Source organism: Hemiscyllium ocellatum, chromosome 8 (assembly GCF_020745735.1).
Source record: "Hemiscyllium ocellatum isolate sHemOce1 chromosome 8, sHemOce1.pat.X.cur, whole genome shotgun sequence".
In the NCBI taxonomy this organism is placed as follows: domain Eukaryota; kingdom Metazoa; phylum Chordata; class Chondrichthyes; order Orectolobiformes; family Hemiscylliidae; genus Hemiscyllium; species Hemiscyllium ocellatum.
The window spans coordinates 83,250,074-83,271,842 of record NC_083408.1 but is presented as its reverse complement, the minus strand read 5'-3'; the positions used below and the strand labels follow the sequence as shown (position 1 = coordinate 83,271,842).

Here is a 21,769-nt window from a genome sequence, read left to right as displayed (position 1 = left end):
CTGAAAACTCTGAAGGCAAGTAATTGTCAGCACTTCTTTTACCCTGTTTCCAGTAGGAAATTTCTTTGTTGGCCAACCATTATGTCTCCTGGCGACAAGCATCTCCGTCCAACTGTAATAAAACTAGCTAGATCTTTGTGCTTTGACAAAATTTCTGTAGCTCTTTCAGAGTCCATCTTGATGGAGTTGTACTTTCAAATCCCTCTAAAGCAACATGGAAAGCTCTTCTCTTTCTTGGGTTCACCACTTTACACATATACAGTTTTTTTGTTTGTTTTTGTTTAAATCTGGCATCCTTTCTGATCCCCTTGATGCCTTCCACCATCACATGTACAGTTTGAGTCTGCAATCAGCTGATGAATCTTTGGTAATTATTCACGAAGGTCCATAGATAAAGATTCATTCTTTGTGCAATGCCTGATGAATCTTTTCACAGCCTCTGCCATAATAAGGTCACCTTCGATGGCTTAACATGGCAATAAGAAGAGTGACTGGAAACAGCCATAAATGTATTAATACGGAGGCTTCACCACCAGTTTTTAAATCTATTTTGAGAAAAAGTGGATATTAGTAAATTTCTTTAAAGGAGTTTATGAAAAATGTTATTTTCATTAATCACATTAATAATAAAGATTTCAATGAAAAAAAATTGTTAAATGTTATAAACTACGATTGCTGAATGTACAAGCTTCATCTAGCGGTGAAAGATTTTTATCTTGCCCTTTTGGTTAGAGAGGACTATCTGGCTGGAGGTTACTTGTCTGAGAGGAATCATGATCCTATAACACAGCTCTCCAGTTTTGCTTCTACCCTGTAGCTATTTGTGTTTGTGTTGCAAAAACAAAATTTTACTTCACTTTGTCTCACTATCGGTTGGCCTTTGCTGATAATAAAAAGGAAGAAATAAATCGCAACTGGGACCAATCATGATTATTTTATCAGTGATTTCTTTTCTTTGCTATTAATCATTAAGACTTACAAAGGTAACATCTATTCTTTCTAGAGAGAAGAGAAGAAAGGAAGGAGGGAAACTGGGAAGTTGGGGTAGGAAGTGAAGACCACTTGATCCTTTGAACCTGCTGCACCACTCAATATGATTATGGTGTGGTCCAGGCAAAACACCTCCGCCCTCAAACCCCACCCCTCCAACCGTTACAAGGACAGAACCTCCCTGGTCTTCACTTTCCAACCTACCAACCTGGTGTGGTCTTCACTTCATTTTCTTGCTAGAAACTCATTAGGCTCAAATTCCTTGTCTATCAAAAATCTAAATTCATTCAAGGCCAAATTAGATAAAGGTATTACCTTAACTACCTTCTGTGAAATACAATTAATTATAGTAATGATCCTTTGACAGAGAAAAATATTCTCCTCCTGTACCTTAAAAAGGAAACCTTATTACTCAATTCCTCTAGTTCTAGTCTCTTCCACAAGAGGGTACATCCTCTGGCTATCTACCACGTCCAATCTGCTCAACATCTTATAATGGGAAAAAGAAGTTAGTACAGGGCTCGGGAGGAATGAAGCAGAGAAAGAAAAAAGAAAGTTGAAAGAAGCAAAAGAAGGAAGGAATGAATGAAAGAATAAGAGAAGGAAGAAGGTAAGGAAGAACAATAGTAAAAGGAATATGCATGCATAATTCTTGCATTCAGGAGTTGTCAAAGCAGCTTTTACTTTTCACAGTTATGCTTTAGGAAATACAGTAGCCAATCCTTGCACAAGAAGGCCTCGCAAACATCAAGAACTTAAAAGACCGTATTTTCAGATTTTTTCCACACGATTAGCTCATACATGAAGATGGAAAATTGACTTTTCATGAGATGAAACTATTACAGAGACAGTTGCAATCCCTGTAAAAGAAATTGATTTAGACTATCTTTCAATCTGTTCCCTCAAGGTTCTGGTAATGACTGTAGTGAGAAAAATATTTGAATTTTGATCTACCCCTCAGATACTTGAGTGAACTATGAGGAAAAATGCAATTAAAATGAAGGGCCAATTTCCATTTTCTTAAGTATATGTTTCATTGTGGAGTGGTTAAGTCACGTGAAAGGCTTGAAAACAGGCCTTTGAGCATGATGCAGCAGTGTTGCCTCTGTTCTGTGAATTTCAATAATTGAACGTTTGTCCCCAGGAGGCTGACCAAAATGGCTCTTATTCTTAGAAAGGGGCAATTCTCACATGGTGACAAAACTATTGTGAATGAAACAAGAAATGTTCTGCAAAATGTTCAACTCTTTTGTTACGCTCCTTGTATAAAGCTAGCTTTCTCAATTTGTTTCTTTGTCAGGAGGCATGTTTCTTGAATATAACCTTTGGAAAACTTATGAAGCAGAAAATTAGGCAAACATAAATTATGAAGCAAACATAGTTGTATTCAGCAACATCAGAAAAAAAACTAATTGTTCAGGTTACAGAAACACAAATCCTGGCAATATACTCTTCTCTCTCAAGCTTTAAATCACTGAACAAACATGAGCCCGGTTCTCAGTTTAGTTTCTGATGCCCTCAGTTGTGTGGCTGGCCTGCAATATCTTATCACTCACTAGTTCCTCTATGTGGAAGGAATATTGTTGAAATGTCATTATCATGTCTGACATATTCCTTAAAAGAATTTGGCTCACTCCAGTAATCATAGAAACATAGAAGAACATAAGAACATAAAAAAAAGGAGCCTGCTCCACCACTCAAGGAGATCATGGCTCATCTTCTACCTTAGCACCATATGCCCACACTATCCTCATACCCCTTGGTGTCTTTAATATGTAGGAATTTATTGATATCAGTCTTGAACATACTCAATGACTTAGCTTCCACAGTCATCTGGGACTGTTAGTAAAAAAAAAGTTTCCTCTTTCTATTTCTAAATGACTTACACTTGTTCTAGGCATGCCAGCCAGGGGAAACATCTTTCATAAATTAATCCTGTTAATTCCTGTAAAAAGTTTGGATGTTTGAATGAGAGCGTTTTTCATTCTTCTAGGTCTAGTCTACAGTCGTTTTTGATACAAGTAGACAACCCTTTATCCGAAATCCCCAAATCCGAAAGGCTCCGAAATCCAAAGGTGTCATTGTGAAGTTTTTTTCTCATTAACAAGGTTGCTTGGCGTGTAAGCAGTTAAACCAACTCCACAGCCACTCAATGCACGTCATTCAAATGTGACATGGGTGGGTGTGGCCCAGCACTGGCAGGCTTCAATTCTGTCTCAGAGCCCATAATACTCAGTGAGTTTGATGTTTGGTAAGATTTTAAAATATTTCACTGTCAAACTGTCACTTATTCCAAAATTCGTAAGATTCCGAATTCCAAAAACCGATTGGTCCCGAGCGTTTCAGATAAAGGATTGTGTACCTGTATAATGCAATAGTTCCATTCTTGTGCAATCTCATTTTATAAGAAAATCACGCAATGGCAGTGACATTTAAACTAACAAGACTGGAATTGCATTATAGCCAATACAGGTAAGGAAAGGTCGGGTTCTACAAATAATGGTATAAATTCTTCAATTGCATTAAAGCCAATTAGCGAAGAAGAAACACGCATTATAGCAGAACTGATTGTATTTAATCTTTCCCCATAGGATAATCCTCCCATCCCAGGAATTAGCAAGTGGACTTTGATTGCACTTCCTTTATGGCAAGCATCTCTTTCCTTTGGTAATAGGATTAAAAACTACTGTACTCCAGGTGCAATTTCACCAAAGTTCCATATAATTGCAGTAAATCACCTTTACTATTATATTTGAAACATCTTTATAATAAGGCTGACATACCATTTGTCTTCTTAAATGCTTGCTATAACTACCAGTTCGGTTTCAGTGACTCATTCACAAATACAGAAAGTCTCTTTGAAGTGCAATACTTGCCAACCTTTCACCATTCAAGCAATAATCTGCATTTCTGTTTTCCAATGTGCATGACTTCACGTTTCTCCATAATGTCTTCCATCTGCCAAATTTATGCTTACTCATTTAGTCTCTCCAGATGTCCTTTAAATGTCTTCACATCCTCCTCACAACTCCCACTCCCACCCAGTTTAGTGGTCATCTACAAACTTAAAAATATTGCGTTTAATCCTCATATCTAGCTCATTGATATTGTGAACAACTGTGGACCAATCACTAACCTTTGTGGTTTCCCAATAGTAGCTGCCTGCCAACCTGAAAATGACCCATTTACTTCTACTCTCTGTGTCTGTTAACTGGTTCTCAATCCACGATAGTACATTCTCTCAGTTCTTTGAACACTAATTTTGTTTACTAACACCTTGTATGGGACCTCATCAAAAGCTTTCTGAAAATTTAAACATACCACATTCAACAATAACCCCTTGTCTATTCTGATAGATATGTCATCAGATCCATGTTGACTTTGCTCAGTTCTATAATTATTTTTAAAGTGTTCCTGTTGTCATGTCCTTTAGCAATAGATTTCGGCATTTTCCCTACACCTAATATTAGGCTAACAGACCTATAGTCACCCATTTTTCTCTCTTCTTGGCAGTAAGGTGGCTCAGTGGTTAGCACTGCTACCTCACAGTGCCAGGGACCTGGGTTCGATTCCCGCCTCGGGCAACTGTCTGTGTGGAGTTTGCACATTCCCCCTGTTTCTACATGGGTTTCCTCTGGGTGCTCCGGTTTCCTCCCACAGGTGCAGGTTAGGTGAATTGGCCATGCTAAATTGCCCAGAGTATTAGGTGGATTAGCCAGGGGTAAATAAAGGGGAATAGGTCTGGGGGTGAATTGCTTTTCGGAGGGTCGGTGTGGACTTGTTGGGCCGAAGGGCCTGTTTCCACACTGTAGGTAATCTAATCTAAACGGTGCGGTTACATTTGCCAGCTTCATGCAAGGACCATTCCAGAATCTGTAGAATTTTGAAAGATAACCACCAATGCTTCTATTATTTCAATAGTCACCTTTTTCAATGTTCTGGGATAGGAATAATCTGTTCTAGGGGATTTACCTACTTTGAATCTAATTCACTTCTTTAGTTCTACTTTTTCACGAATATTAATATCTTACTGTTCCTCATTTCCAGAATTCCCTAGTTTCCCCATTTACTCTGGGAAGTTTGTCATATCCCCTCTTGAATACAAATAAAATATTTGTTTAGCTGCTTTGCCATATTCTTACTTTCCATTACAACTTCTTCTGACTCCACTTGTAATGGACCGAATTTGTTTTCATTGATCCTTTCCTTCTTACATATCAATGGAAGCCTTTGTTGCCAATTTTTGTGTTTCTCGTTAGTTTATTCTTACATTGTTTTTCCCTTTATCATGTCCTCGACCCTTATATAAAGAATTCTAAAATGCTCCCAATCCTCACATTTACCATTGTCTTCACAGCTTTATAGATCTCTTGCTTTGATCTAATAAAATCCTTGATTTCCTTTGCCATAGTTAGAACACTTCCTTTGCAGCTCATTTGAGCATAAACGAACATATTTTGTTTGTCACTTGAAGCCTGTGACCAGCAGTGTGCTGCAAGAATCAATGCTGGGTCCACTGGTTTTTGTCATTTATATAAATGATGAGGATGTGAACACAAGAGGTATGGTTAGTAAGTTTGCAGATGACACTAAAATTGAAGATGTTATGGACAGCAAAGACGTTTAACTGAGAGTACAATGGGATCTTGATCAGATGGGCCAATGGACCGAGAAGTGGCAAGATGGAGTTTAATTTAGATAAATGTGAGGTGCTGCATTTTGGAAAAGTAAATCAGGGCAGGACTTATACACTTCTTGGTAAGGTCATGGGGACTGTTGCTGACCAAAGAGACCTTGGAGTGCAGGTTCATAGTTCCTTGAAAGTGGACTTGTAGGTAGATAAGATAGTGAAGGAGGTGTTTGGTAAGCTTTCCTTTCTTGGTCAGAGTATTGAGTATAGGAGTTGGGACGTAATGTTGTGGCTGTACAGGACATTGGTTAGGCCACTGTTGGAATATTGCATACAATTCTGGTCTCCCTCCAATAGGAAGGGTGTTGTGAAACTTGAAAGGGTTCCAAAAAGATACACAAAGATGTTGCCGAGATTGGAGAGTTTCAGCGATAGTGAGAGGCTAAATAGGCTCGGGCTATTTTCCCTAGCGTGTTGGAGGCTGAGGGGTGATCTTACAGAGTTCTATAAAATCATTTGGGTGCGGATAGGGTAAATGGACAAGGTATTTTTCCTGAGGTAGGGGTCCAAAACTAGAGGGCATAGGTTTAAGGTGATAGGGGAAAAATATAAAAGAGATTGAAAGGGAACCTTTTCTACGTAGACAGTGGTGTTTTTGTATGGAATAAGCAGCCAAAGGAAGTGGTGGAGGCTGGTACAATTATGACATTTATAGAGTCATAGAGATGTACAGTATGGAAATAGACCCTTCGGTCCAACCCATCCATGCTGACCAGATATCCCAACCCAATCTAGTCCCACCTGCCAGCACCCGGCCCATGTCTCTCCAAATCCTTCCTATTCATATACCCATCCAAATGCCTCTTAAATGTTGCAATTGTACCAGCCTCCACCACATCCTCTGGCAGCTCATTCCATACACGTACCACCCTCTGCGTGATAAAGTTGCCCCTTAGGTCTCTTTTATATCTTTCCCCTCTCACCCTAAACCTATGCCCTCTTGTTCTGGACTCCCCGACCCTAGGGCCGTGTGGGCAGCACGGCGGCACAGTGGTTAGCACTGCTGCCTCACAGCGCCTGAGACCCGGGTTCAATTCCCGACTCAGGCGACTGACTGTGTGGAGTTTGCATGTCCTCCCCGTGTCTGCGTGGGTTTCCTCTGGCTGCTCTGGTTTCCTCCCACAGTCCAAAGATGTGCGGGTCAGGTGAATTGGCCATGCTAAATTGCCCGTAGTGTTAGGTAAGGGGTAAATGTAGGGGTATGGGTGGGTTGCGCTTCGGCGAGTCGGTGTGGACTTGTTGGGCCGAAGGGCCTGTTTCCACACTGTAAGTAATCTAATCTAATTGCTTTGTCTATTTATCCTACCCATTTCCCTCATAATTTTGTAAACCTCTATAAGGGCTGCACGGTGGCACAGTGGCACAGTGGTTAGCACTGCTGCCTCACAGCGCCAGAGACCTGGGTTCAATTCCCGCCTCAGGCGACTGACTGTGTGGAGTTTGCACATTCTCCCCGTGTCTGCGTGGGTTTCCTCCGGGTGCTCCGGTTTCCTCCCACAGTCCAAAGATGTGCAGATTAGGTGAATTGGCCATGCTAAATTGCCCATAGTGTTAGATGAAGGGGTAAGTGTAGGAGTATGGGTGGGTTGTGCTTCGGCAGGTCAGTGTGGACGTGTTTCCACACTGTAGGTAATCTAATTTAATCTAAATAAAGGTCACCCCCTCAGCCTCCCATGCTCCAGGGAAAACAGCCCCAGCCTGTTCAGCCTCTCCCTATAGCTCAAATCCTCCAACCCTGGCAGAACGCTTTAGCTCCGATGGATTGAGAAACTAAGTTAAAAGATGTGGTAGAAAGGCAATAGATACAGTCATAGAATTATCAAAGTATCCAATACAAAAAACAGATCCTTCAGTCCCACTCGTCTGTGCCAAACATCTGGATGACTGTATGAATAGGAAGGGCTTTGAGGGATATGAGCCAAATGCTGGCAAACGGGATTAGATTTATATCAGATATCTGGTTGGCACGGACGAGTTGGACTATACACCTTGATGATTCTATCACTGTATTTCTGCCTTTCTACCATATCTTTTAACATAATTTCTCAATCCATCGGAGCTAAAGTGTTCTGATCATTTCATAGTTTCTTTGATTTAGATTTAATCCCCTACTTCAACTACTTCAACTACATCACTTTCAAACTTAATACAAAATTCTATCATATGGTCATAACACTTCTTGAAACAAGACTATTAACTAGTCCATGTTCATCGCACATTCCTGGATTTAAAAAATCTGCTCCCTCATTGGTTCCTCATTGGTTCCTCAATGTACTGTTTGAGCACACCACCTCGCAAACTTTCCAAGAAATCATCTTACTCAACATTAGTATTAATTAGGACGACCCAGCCTATATGCAGATTGAAATCTCCAATGATTACTGTACTACCCTTGTTGTAAACACCTATTTATTGATTTATACCATGATTTACATTGTCACTGATATTTGGTACTTCACACCAAAGTTTTGTGTTCTTTGCTCGTTCTTGCTATGACATCTTGAACTTTGAAACTAAGTATTGCACGACAGTATCAATGCCTACTTTAACTGACAGAGCCACCCTACCACCTTTTCTCTCCTCTCTATGGTTCATGAATGTGATACCCTGTGAATTCATGTCCTGGCTTTGGTTTACTTATTTCCACATCTTTGTAATGGCTTTTGAATCAAACATTCTACTTGAGCTAACAATTCATCTGTTCTATTGTGAATGCTGAAGGCATTCTGATACAGAGCCTTTAGTCCAACACTTTTAATGTGTTTGCAAACTTTGGCCTGAGTTGCTGGAACACTCTTAAATGTGTCATCACTGTCCCTTGTTCCTTGATCTCATAATTGATTATCACTACCGTTATTGCTATTCAGGTGAATCCATTCCAATAGTAGAGCTCCGACTTTCTCCAAAGCGAGTACCAGTGCCCCACACACTGGAACCTACTGCTCCCACAGCAGATTTTTACTTTTATTTACCCCTTTCCTAAAACTTAAGTGGTTAGACCATGATAGGAGGATATTCAGCCAGTCATGTGCTATAATGTGATCAGTACATAGAACTTGAATAACAGAATTATCCACCTAACATCTCAACGGCAGTCAGTAAACTTTCACATTTAAAATTCGGCTAGAACTGTCCTCAACGCCATTCCATTATTTTCAGATCCATGAAGTACTCAAAATAATAAAGTCACTTGTATCTGAATATAAGAGCCAGGTTAATTAAAAACATTAATTCCTCTATAAAATTAAATAATCCTTGAAGGAGAATTCATTTTTAATACACCACATGAATATTCTCCACAATCTCCATCAAGTATTTGATGTTACATATTGGCAGCTATGCTGAAAAATAAATCCCAGCTTCTGACTGGGAGAGAGGATGTGGAGCAAAGCACAGCATCTTTCCTCTTTACGCAGGCCGCTCTAGCTCATAATCCAAAGTGACACCACAGGTCCATGTTGTTTGTTGTTTTCCTTTTGTAGACTTCTAAAAATATATAGCTCACAAAGGAAATGCTGGCATCAAAGTCAGCCTGGTACAGAGTTCACTGAATGCCTCGCAGCTAATGACCAGCTGGCTATGAAGTGTTGGCATTCAATAATGATGGCAGTCAGACGTTATAACTTAATTTAACAAGGCAATAAAATTTTAACATTGCTAAATTAACAGTGGCAATTATGTCAATTATTGGGAGATGGATGTAATTAATTTTAACTAGGCTGCAATCCATGAACTTTTTGATTTTTAATTTTTTTCCCCTGAGCATACTGAGACCAGGGTTAAACATAACATGGTCAATGCAATGAAAACATTAATATGTGCTTTAAAACAGTGATAGCTCCTTGGAATCAGTGTAGCAGGGTTACTTGTCTCCAAAACCCATAGGGGGCTCATTTTATTGGGAAACAAGAGGGTGGCATGGTGGCTCAGTGATTAGCTCCGCAGCCTCACAGTGCCAGGGAGCTGGGTTTGATTCCAGCCTCGAGCAACTGTCTGTGTGGAGTCTGCACTATTCTCCCTGTGTCTGCATGGGTTTCCTCTGGGTGCTCTGGTTTCCTCCACAATCCAAAGGATGTGCAGGTCAGATGGATTGGCCATGCTAAATTGCCCCTAGTGTTAGGTGCATTAGTCAGAGGGAAATGGGTCTGGATGGGTTATCTTTGGAGGTTCAATGTGCACTTGCTGGGCCGATGGGCCTGTTTCCACACTGTAGGGAATCTAATCTAAGAACGTGCATGATTATGGAGTGTCTCAAGCACTTCCGATCAATTTATGACTTTTGAAGTATAGATTGCCTTTGTCTTGTAACAAAATGTTGAAATCAGTTTGTGTAAAGTCCCAAGGATAGAAAATTAGGAAAAAAATGTGTTTGGGGAATGAATGCTAGCCAGAACACAAACATCTTTGTTCTTCTTTAAAGGTCACAATAAAATGTTTTTAACTTCAAAACGAACAAATAAGCTGCTGTCAGTTCAGTATTTCATCTGAAATACAGCACCATGACAATGCAGGACTTCAGGTGAACTGTACAAAGATCGTAACTTTGGTTAGAGGAGACTGCACTGTACCAAAGAGGGAGTACCACCTATCCATTCCATCCTCCTCACTGATCCCCACCTCCATCCACCTATTGTACTCTTGGCTACCTTCTCCCCAGCCCCACTCCTTCCCATTTATCTCTCCACCCCAGAGGCTCCCTGCGTCACTCCTGAGGAAGGCCTTTTGCCCGAAACATCAATTTTCCTGCTCCTCGGATGCTGCCTGACTTGCTGTGCTTTTCCAGCACCATTCTAATCTGCACTGTAACAAAGTCAAGGGACCAGACTTAGAAATGTATGGGCTCCATTCACCTAGTGAGACTAGGCAAAACCCACTATGAAAATTCTGCATATCCAATTTGCAATTTATTGACAGCAGGTAATTTTATTGAGCAATGTAGGGCTCCTTATTATGGTCACGGCAATATCCTGTCTCCATGAGAGGGAAGCTACTCAGAGGCCATCAACTTCACTCAGCTTTGACAAAGGGTCAGTTAGACTCGAAACGTCAGCTCTTTTCTCTCCTTACAGATGCTGCCAGACTTGCTGAGATTTTCCAGCATTTTCTCTTTTGGTTTCAGATTCCAGCATCCGCAGTAATTTGCTTTCAACCCCACTGTACTGGCAGCCCTCGGCCTTCTCTACAGCAGGAGGCTGAGGGTGTAGGATCATTGCTGCGCTGAAGGTTGGGAAGATGGTTTTGCCGCAGAATGCCGGTGGGTTCTTGTTTATGGGAGGTGCCTGTCATTACACGGTGGCCAAGCCCCTGATGATTCCTACTGTTGGGCACAAGCTGCACCAAGGAGAAGGGATGCCCCTCATGAGACCATTGGCAAAGCCAGCTGGCTTGTGCACATGGTGTAGCCCTCACTTACCATACATTATGTACCAACGAAGCTGGCAAAGAAACTTTGAAGAACCTCAGCTTCTGAGTGGGAAAGCTGTCCTCAACTCTTCCCACCCCAAAGTTGGTTGAGGGAGCCATGGGGAACACTCCTTATTTACCCCAATTAAATGAGAGCCTCTGCCATTTCCACCACTTACAGTTAGACCCCATCAGGACAGATGTATTTCCCTCACCACCCTTACCAGCCTTCCACAGAGACCATTCCCTCCTCAACTCCCTCCCTCGTTAGGTCCACACCCTCCACTTCCGTCCCCTTTCCTTGCCACCGCAAGAGGTATAAAACCTGCATCCACACCTCCCCTCTGTCCAAGGCCCCAAATGATCCTTCCACATCCAGCAGAGATTTTCCTGCACATCCAAACACCTCAACTACTGTGTCTGTTGCTCTCAATGTGGTCTCCTCTACATTGGGGAGATAGGACACCAAGTTGCAGAATGTTTCAGGGAACATCTTTGGGACACACACACACCAAATAAACCCATCGCCCTGTGGGAAACCACTTCAACACACACACACACACACACACACACACACACACACACACACACACACACACACACACACACACACACAACCCTCCACCCCCACTTCACCAATGGCTTCTGCCTTGGGACCTTCCAACCACATGATATCAATGTCAATTTCACCAGTTTCCTCATCTCCCCTTCCCCCACCTTATCCCAGATCCTACCCTCCAACTTGACACCACCCTCTTGAACTGTTTCACCTATCCATCTCCCTTCCCACTTATTCACTCGACCCTCTGCTCCGATCTATCATAATCACTCCCCCATCTGCATCCACCTATCGCCTTCCTGGCCACCTCTCTCCCACCCCCACCCTCCTATTTATCTCTCAGCCCCCTCCTCTCCCCTCATTTCTGATGAAGGGCTCTTGCTTGAAACATCGATTCTCCTGCTCCTTCAATGTTGCCTGACTGGGTGTGCTTTTCCAAGGCCACACTTTTCGACTCTGATCTCCAGCATCTGCAGACCTCAATTTCTTCTCGGGGTTAAAGTATTGCCAATTCTCAGAAAAGAGAGGGAATTAATTTCCACACAAGATTATACAGCCAAATCTCAAAAGAAAATTGTTTCTCAGTTATATTCTTACTTTGCAGTGCATTATGACATTGCATGAGACTGAGAGCATATGAATCACTGAGACTACAGAATCACAGAAATGTTATGGTGTATCAGAAGGCCATTTAGCCTGATAGATTTACGCTGGCAGTCTGAGTATTTTAATTCTGTGCCACTCTCCTCCTTTTTCCCTTGCTTTCTCCTTTGTTTCAATTTGAACCATCATTTAATGGCTTCTTGAATGCCTTCATTCATCCCAACTTCAGCACACCTACGTGATGTGCATTCCAGATGCATATTCCTCACCATGTGAAATGATTTTTCTCAGATCCCATCTGCTTCTTTTGTCAAACATTTTAAGACAGTACCCTATGGTTCTTGATATGGTTTATGAGTTTTCTTAAAATTTTGAAAACTTCTATCAAATCTCCTGTTAGCATTCTTCTCTCTGAGTAAAACTGTCGCAGCGTATTCATTCCTCCCTCAAGGAATCATTCTCTTCTGCAGTCTTTCCAATGGATTCACACCCTCTCTATAGTGTGTCACCCAGAAATGTACACAATACTCCAGCTGAGGTCTAACCAGTGTCTTACGTATCTTCATCATAAACTCCCTGCTCTTGTATTCTACATCCCTTCTTTATGATGCCTAGAATTTTGCATGCTTTATTAAAAACTCTCTTTTCTTGCCCATCAGTATTAATGATTTACATGCATGTACACCCAGGTATCTCTGCTCCTGTACACCCTGAAGTATAGACCTACATATTGTCTCACAATGTTCTTTGTATCAAAGTGTATCATCTTACACCTCCTTGCAAGGGCTCTTGTGGTACAATGGTCCCTTCCTCTGGTTCAGAAAGTCCGGGTTTGAGTCTCCAGACATGTGTCAAAATATAGGCAAAAGTGAGGACTGCTACAAATGCTGGAGATTAGAGTTGAGAGTGTGGTGCTGGAAAAGCATAGCAGGTCAGGCAGCATCTGAGGAGCAGGGGAATTGACGTTTCAGGCAAAAGCCCTTCATCAGGACTGTGTCAAAATATGCCTGAGCAGGTTGATTAAAAATATCAACATTTCTCTGCATTGAATTTCTATCTGCGATCTACCTTCTCACTCAAACAATGTAATAAGGACCAGGCCAGACCCCGTCAAAATATTTCAAGAAGGTAGCTTAGATCTAACTTTTTTTTATTATAAAGGCAGGTGTGAAGTGGATATTCCAGGTGTGATGCAGCCTTAAGCAAAACAGAATTTTTTTTAAACACTCCAGTTGAAACACAAACAAAAGAAAACAGAATTTAAAATAACTTAACTACTTGAAAATTCAGGGAGAAAGTGAGGTCTGCAGATGCTGGAGATCAGAGCTGAAAATGTGTTGCTGGAAAAGTGCAGCAGGTCAGGCAGCATCCAAGGAACAGGAAATACGATGTTTCAGATGTTTCCTGATGAAGGGCTTATGCCCGAAACGTCACATTTCCTGTTCCTTGGATGCTGCCTGACCTGCTGCGCTTTTTCAGCAACACATTTTCAGTACTTGAAAATTCAACCAACTCGACACTGCAACATAACTAAGGAGCTGTTCCAATTTCTGTAACATCCCATAAACACACTCCTTGGCAAAACGTAAATCCAAACCCAGGTTTTTATAGGCAGGAAAGCTTTTCAGAGAGAAAAGTCAGCCAGGGATCATCTGCTAATGCATGAAATATTTTCTCTGCTGCAGCTTTTGTGCCTGCTACCAATAGCTTCTGTGCTGCAACGAAACCAAACTGGAAAAAAAATGAACTGGGAGAACTGGCCATTTCCATGCTATTGTTAAACTAGGCTCTTTCTGAGACAATTCAGCACTTCTGCTATTCCAACCTATCTTAAAAAAAACCCAAGGGGAAAATAATTTTGTTCAAGGGACAACATTATCACAATGCGTCAAAGCCTTTTTGAAAGTTCTACACTGTCCTCCGCATAATTTACAATTGCTCAGTTTTGTGTCATCTGCAAACGTTGAAATTGACTTCTTCACACTAAGTTGTAGATCAATTATATTTGTTTGACCTCTGGGAAACTCCATCTCAAACTTTCTTCAAGCCCAGAAAATTACAAACCAACCATTGCTCTCTATTGCCTATCCCTCAACTAATTTTGTATCCATGTCACTAATGTCCCTTTTGCTTCATGACTTATAATCCTCCTTACAAATCTGTTGTGTGACACTCATGTGCACCACTTCAATAGCCCTACCTTCAGTGTTGACCATTTTATGTTTAATCTGATTTTGTATCTTTAAAGGAAGTAGAAATTGAGGGAGTGGTAAATGGTTTAATAATTACTAACTCTAGTATTATGCCCCTCTAAAATTGAATTCGATTCCCTGTGTGTTACTTGGTGAACCCTGAGAAAAAGAAGAATCAAATATAGACAATTGAAGAAGAGGAAAATGAGTCGGAAGCTAGTTCTTTTACTTACTGTTGACAGGCTGGTCAACTTTCCTGCATTCACCTTCTGTTACAGTTACATCATCGATTGCAATGTCCCCTTCTATACTGGGCCCCCGAATGCCTTCAAATATCAGCTGCACAATAACAAACAGAAAGTTTAGTATTGCAATGGGTACACATGAAATAATAGAATGCTCTAGTGAACAGGTTGTAAGGAAAACTGTCGAACATTCATGGCAATGATCAACAATGTCACATTCAATGTGCAAGGGTTCTTTGAAAATTCAAAGTATCTTCAGAAATCACTGCCCTCTACTTTCTAATTCCTGGCATTGTGTGTGATCTGCTTTTGGTGTAAAGAATGATTTTGTAATCATAACCAAGTGAGAAGCTGCCTTTAGGTGAGCCGTTCTCTGTAAATAGTAATAAAATTTATACTCTAATTCACCGAAATGCAGGTCTGTAAGCACAGTTCTCTGTTGTGAGCAGAGGACTCTTGATGCACATCATGTAGATCTTCCTTAAAGTGAGGAATGATAACAATAAGGAACAGTATATGATCCCTTCCAGAGTCTGGTAACACCAAAGTTTTCCAAACTGGGTACTTTTTCTGATATACGGTTCATTCTACCTTACGTGAATACCAAAATGTCCACCTCTGTACAACATGCATAAGTAAACCACATTGATTCTTTTATTGACTTGTACTCTTGTCAAATTTCAGAACATTGAAGCTGAGTCCTACCCATAGTTAGATAGATTTAAATTACACAAAGTAATTTAGAATAATGAGAATCCAGAGAAAGTATATTCCTGTCAGGGTGAAAGGAAAGGCTGGTAGGTATAGGGAATGCTGGATGACAAAAGAAATTGAGGGTTTGGTTAAGAAAAAGAAGGAAGCCTATGTCAGGTATAGACAGAATAGATCGAGTGATTCCTGAGGAGAGTATAAAGGCTGTAGGAGTTTACTTAAGAGGGAAATCAGGAGGAAAAAAAGGGGACATGAGATAGCTTTGGCAAATAGAATTAAGGAGAATCCAAAGAGTTTTTACAAATAGATTAAGGACAAAAAGGCAACTAGGGAGAGAATAGGGCCCCTCAAAGATCAGCAAGGTGGCCTTTGTGTGGAGCCACAGAAAATGGGGGAGATACTAAATGAATATTTTGCATCAGCATTTACTGTGGAAAAGGATATGGAAGATATAGACTGTAGGGAAATAGATGGTGACATCTTGCAAAATGTCCATATTACAGAGGAGGAAGTGCTGGATATCTTGAAACGGATAAAGATGGATAAATCTCCAGGACCTGATCAGGTGTACCCTGGAACTTTGGAAAGGCAAGGACTGATTTGGAATAGTCGACATGGCTTTGTGCATGGGAAATCATGTCTCACAAACTTGATGGAGTTATTTGAAGAAGTAACAAAGAGGAAGAAGTAACGCCTTCAGTAAGGCGTTTGACAAGGTTCCCCAAAGGAGACTGCTTCACAAGGTTAGATCTCACGGAATACAAGGAGAACCAGCCATTTGGATACAGAACTGGCTCAGAGGGTGGTGGTGGAAGGTTGTTTTTCAGACTGGAGGCTTGTGATCAGTGGAGTGCCTCAAGGATCAGTGCTGGATCCTCTACTTTTTGTCATTTACATAAATGATTTGGATGTGAGCATAAGAGGTACAGTTAGTAAGTTTGCAGATGACACCAAAATTGGAGGTGTAGTGGACAGCAAAGAAGATTGCCTCAGATTACAACAAGATCTGGACCAGATGTGCCAATGGGCTGAGAAGTGGCAGGTGGAGTTTAATTCAGATAAATGAGAGGTGCTGCATTTTGGGAAAGCAAATCTTAGCAGGACTTATACACTTAATGGTAAGGTCCTTGGGAGTGTTGCTGAACAAAGAGACCTTGGAGTGCAGGTTCATAGCTTCTTGAAAGTGGAGTCGCAAGTAGATAGGATAATGAAGAAGGCATTTGGTATGCTTTCCTTTATTAGTCAGAGTATTGAATACAGGAGTTGGGAGATCATGTTGTGGCTGTACAGGACATTGATGAGGCCACTGTCGGAATATTACATGCAATTCTGGTTTCCTTCCTATCAGAAAGATGTTGTGAAACTTGAAAGGGTTCAGAAAAGATTTACAAGGATGTTGCCAGGGTTGGAGGATTTGAGGTATAGGGAGAGATTGAACAGGCTGGGGCTGTTTTCCCTGGAGCGTCAGAGGCTGAAGAGTGACCTTATAGAGGTTTACAAAATTATGAGGGGCATGGATGGGTTAAATAGACAAAGGCTTTTTCCTGGGGTTGGGGAGTCCAGAACTAGAGGGCATAGGTTTAGGTGAGACGGGAAAGATTTAAAAGAGACCTATGGAGCAACGTTTTCACACAGAGGGTGGTACGTGTATGGAATGAGCTGCCAGAGGAAGTGGTGGAAGCTGGTACAATTGCAACATTTAAGAGGCATTTGGATGGGTATATAAATAGGAAGGGTTTGGAGGGATACGGGCCAGGTGCTCTTAGGTGGGACTAGGTTGGGTTGAGATATCTGATTAGCATGGACGGGTTGGACTGAAGGGTCTGTTTCTCTGCTGTACATCTCTATGACTCTATCTGAATTTCTCATTTGTCAGGAACGTAGAGTCATAGAATCCTGACATTGTGAAAGTAGGCGACTTGGCCATCACGTCCATACCAACTTTCTGAAGAGCATCCCAACTAAACCCACCCCCTCCCTATTTTATAGCACTACATTTCACATAGCTAATTCTCCTGAACTACACATCGTGGACACCATGAGTAATTTAGCATGGCTAATCTACCCGACTTTCACATCATTGTGACTGCGGGAGTAAATCAGAGTACCCCCCCCAGACACAGGGAGAACGGGCTAACTCCACACAGACAGTTGCCTGAGGATGGAATCGAATCCAGGTCCTTGATATTATGGGGAAGTACTGTAAACTGTCCTGAGCCACTGTGTGTTTAAACACTGTTTCAGAAATTACTTCCCAAGGAAATAATTTCAGTGTACCTGAAAGCAGTTGTGTTTTAATAAACCTTACTGATAAAATCGCCCCTGTTCAGTTTAGAATTAAATGCAAGTCACCTGCCCCAGGTTGGCTTGTATTGTGCAATACACTTGCATTTGACTTTGAAGTTGTGGTTGGCTAAGTAAAGAGAGATGAAGGAACAATATTTATGTAGTCAGAAACAAAAACAGAAATTACTGGGAAACTTGACAGGGTCTGGCAGCGTCTATGGAGGGAGTACAGAGCTAATGTTTTGCATTCGGTTTGTGTTTTCTTCAGAATTGACTATAACCAGGAAAAGATTGGTATCTATGTTAAAAATGGGGTGGGCTGGAGGGAGGGTGGGGGAGGAGGAGCAAACAATAGGTGGAGATGGAGCCCAGAAAGAGAGGACAACAGGTGGGCAGCAAAAGGAATGGGCAAAGGTCAGCCTGGGAGAGCAGCGGCTGAGTATGGACAAACCCGGAAGACTACAGTTAAGGTAAGACAGTTTGTTTTAAAATTACTTACCGGTAGTGGGCAGCGGTGTTTTTTTTCTCTCTCTCTTCACAGCAAGAGCGGGAGAAGTAGGGGGAAGTGACGACGACCAGAGGGGCAGCCGGGAAGGAAAGCAGTGAGTATATAAATCAGAAAGGCGGCTTAACCCATGACTCTACAACTGTAGTGTCTCCCACCCGCCCTCCTCCTCTAACCTCCTTAAGTACTCTGGTTTTTCAAGGTAAGGATTTTCTATTTCTTTACCAGTGACTGGTTAAAAATTTACTTTTTTTGTATATCTATTAATTCTTTTTTAGGAAAAGACTATAGCAGAGAGGTATCAGAAAGTATTTTAACTCAAACCTGTACAAAGTAACAAAGTAACTAACTAAGCAGAGATGGCGGGGCAGGTGATGTGCTGTAGCTGTATGATGTGGGAGCTAGCTGATCCCATTGTGAATGGCAGTGACCACATCTACAGCAAATGTTGGTTGCTGGAAGAACTCCGGATCAGAGTTGATGATCTGGAATCTGAGCTTCAAACACTGTGGCACATCCGGGAGGGGGAAGAGTTACCTGGACGCTTTGTTTCAGGAGGTAGTCACACCTGGGAGATTAAGTAATTCACATTCAGCTAGTGATCAGGGACATCAGAATGTGACTGTAAGTGAGGCAGGAAGGGGGAACCTGAGTTCAGGCGTGGAGGAGCCTCAGCCCTTGACCTTGTCCAACAGGTATGAGATTCTTGCTCCCTGTACAGATGAGGAAAATGGCTCTGGACAGGATGAGCCAGCTGACCACGGCACCAGGGTGCAGAAGGCCATTCAAGAGGGGGGAGCTAATAGATAAGTAGTGGTTATAGGGGATTCTATAATTAGGGGGACAGATAGTATCCTTTGCAAGCCAGATCGGGAGTCTCGCATGGTATGTAGCCTGCCCGGTGCCAGGGTGCGGGACATCTCCGACTGGCTTGAAAGGATATTGGAGTGGGAGAGATAGGATCCAGTTGTTGTGGTCCACGTTGGTACTAACAACATCGGCAAAACTAGGGTGGAAGACCTGTTTGGGGATTGTGAAGCACTAGGAAGGAAATTGAAGTACAGGTCCTCAAGGGTCATAATCTCCGGATTACTGCCCGAGCCATGTGCCAATTAGCAGAGGGATAAGAAAATTAGGGAAGTAAACATGTGGCTAAGGGATTGGTGTGGGAAAGAGGGATCCCACTTCATGGGGCATTGGCATCAGTTTTGGAACCGGGGTGATCTGTACCGGTGGGATGGTCTCCACCTGAACCGATCAGGTACCAATGTTCTAGCGAAGAGGATAAATAGGGTGGTCAGTAGGACTTTAGACTTCTGAGTTGGCGGGGGGGGTGGGGGGGGAAGGGAAAGTGAAAGCAACAGGGAGTATGGAGTTAAATGGAAAGATAAGCAGCAGGATACCATATGTGCAGGTGGATTTAAACTCAAGGCAGACTGGGAATGCAGCAAAAAGGAAGGATTACTTAGGACATCTTATGACTTCCAATATCTCTAATGATAAAGTTAGCATTAAGGCACTTTACCTGAATGCTCGTAGCATTCATAACAAAACAGATGAACTGATGGCACAGATCATCGTGAATGATTATGATGTGGTAGGCATCACAGAGACGTGGTTGCAGGGGGGTCAGGACTGGCAGTTAAACCTCCAAGGATTTTCACCTTATCAAAAAGACAGAGAGGTGGGCAGAGGGGGTGGGGTTGCCTTGTTAGTTAAGAACAAAATTAAATCTATGGCACTGAATGACAGAGCGTCAGATGCTGTGGAGTCTGTGTGGGTGGAATTGAGGAACCACAAAGGCAAAAAAACCATAATGGGAGTTATGTACAGACCTCCTAACAGTGGTCAGGACCAAGGGTGCAACATGTACCGGAAAATAGAGAAGGCATGTCAGAAAGGCAAGGTCACGGTGATCATGGGAGACTTCAATATGCAGGTGGACTGGGTAAATAATGTTGCCAGTGGATCCAAAGAAAGGGAATTCATGGAATGCCTACAGGATGGCTTTTTGGAACAGCTTGTCATGGAGCCCACAAGGGAGCAGGCTATTCTGGACCTAGTGCTTTGTAATGAACCAGACTTTATAAAAGTTCTTAAAGTAAGGGAACACTTAAGAAGCAGCGATCATAATATGGTAGAGTTCAGTCTGTAGTTTGAAAGAGAGAAAGCAAAATCGGATGTAATGGTGTAACAATTAAATAAAGATAATTATGAGGGCATGAGAGAGGAACTGACAAAAATAGACTGGAAGCAGAGCCTAGCAGGGAAGACAGTAGAGCAAAAATGGCAGGAGTTTGTGGGTATAATTGAGGACACTGTACAGAGGTTCATTCCCAAGAAAAGAAAGATTATCCGGGGAGGGATTAGACAGCCATGGCTGACAAAGGAAATCAGGAAATGTATTAAAGAAAAAGAGAGAATCTATAAAGTGGCCAAAAGCAGTGGGAAATCAGAAGATTGGGAAGGCTACAAAAACAAACAGAGGATAACAAAGAGAGAAATAAGGAAGGAGAGGATCAAATATGAAGGTAGGCTAGCCAGTAATATTAGAAATGATAGTAAAAGTTTCTTTCAATACATAAGAAACAAACTGCAGGCAAAAGTGGACATTGGGCCATTTCAAACTGATGCTGGAAGCCTAGTGATGGGAGATAAGGAAATAGCAGAACTTAACAAGTACTTGCATCAGTCTTCATAGTGGAAGACATGAGTAATATCCCAACAATTAAAGGGAGTTAGGGGGCTGAGTTGAGTATGGTTGCCATTACAAAAGAGAAAGTGCTAGAAAAGCTAAAAGGTCTTAAAATTGATAAATCTCCTGGCCCCGATGGGATACACCCTAGAGTTCTGAGAGAGGTGGCTGAGGAAATAGCGGAGGCGTTGGTTGAGATCTTTCAAAAGTCACTGGAGTCAGGGAAAGTCCCAGATGATTGGAAGATGGCTGTTGTAACCCTCTTGTTCAAGAAAGGGTCAAGACAAAAGATGGAAAATTATAGGCCAATTAGCCTAACCTCGGTTGTTGGTAAAATTCTAGAATCCATCGTTAAGGAAGAGGTTTCTAAATTCTTGGAAGAGCAGAGTCTGATTAGCTGCAAATGTGTTGCTGGTCAAAGCACAGCAGGTTAGGCAGCATCTCAGGAATAGAGAATTCGACGTTTCGAGCATAAGCCCTTCATCAGGAATAGGAGAGAGAGAGCCAAGCAGGCTAAGATAAAAGGTAGGGAGGAGGGACTAGGGGGAGGGGCGATGGAGGTGGGATAGGTGGAAGGAGGTCAAGGTGAGGGTGATAGGCCGGAGTGGGGTGGGGGCGGAGAGGTCAGGAAGAGGATTGCAGGTTAGGAGGGCGGTGCTGAGTTGAGGGAACCGACTGAGACAAGGTGGGGGGAGGGGAAATGAGGAAACTGGAGAAATCTGAATTCATACCTTGTGGTTGGAGGGTTCCCAGGCGGAAGATGAGGCCTCCTCCTCCAGCCGTCGTGTAGTTGTGTTCTGCCGGTGGAGGAGTCCAAGGACCTGCATGTCCTCGGTGGAGTGGGAGGGGGAGTTAAAGTGTTGAGCCACGGGGTGATTGGGTTGGTTGGT

The 21,769-nt window shown here is 42.2% G+C and overlaps 1 protein-coding gene across 1 annotated transcript in view; it reads right to left on the bottom strand.

Annotated features, from left to right (window-relative positions):
• Nucleotides 1-453: 453 nt before the first annotated feature.
• mdga2a (MAM domain containing glycosylphosphatidylinositol anchor 2a) overlaps nucleotides 454-21,769 on the bottom strand; it is a 924,938-nt gene continuing 903,622 nt past the window's right edge. The window contains exons 18-19 of the mRNA XM_060828983.1: nucleotides 14,671-14,776; nucleotides 454-545 (exon numbers count right to left, since the gene is read on the bottom strand). Coding sequence (XP_060684966.1) covers nucleotides 454-545; nucleotides 14,671-14,776 — 198 coding nt within the window. The remainder of the gene's footprint in view (nucleotides 546-14,670; nucleotides 14,777-21,769) is intronic.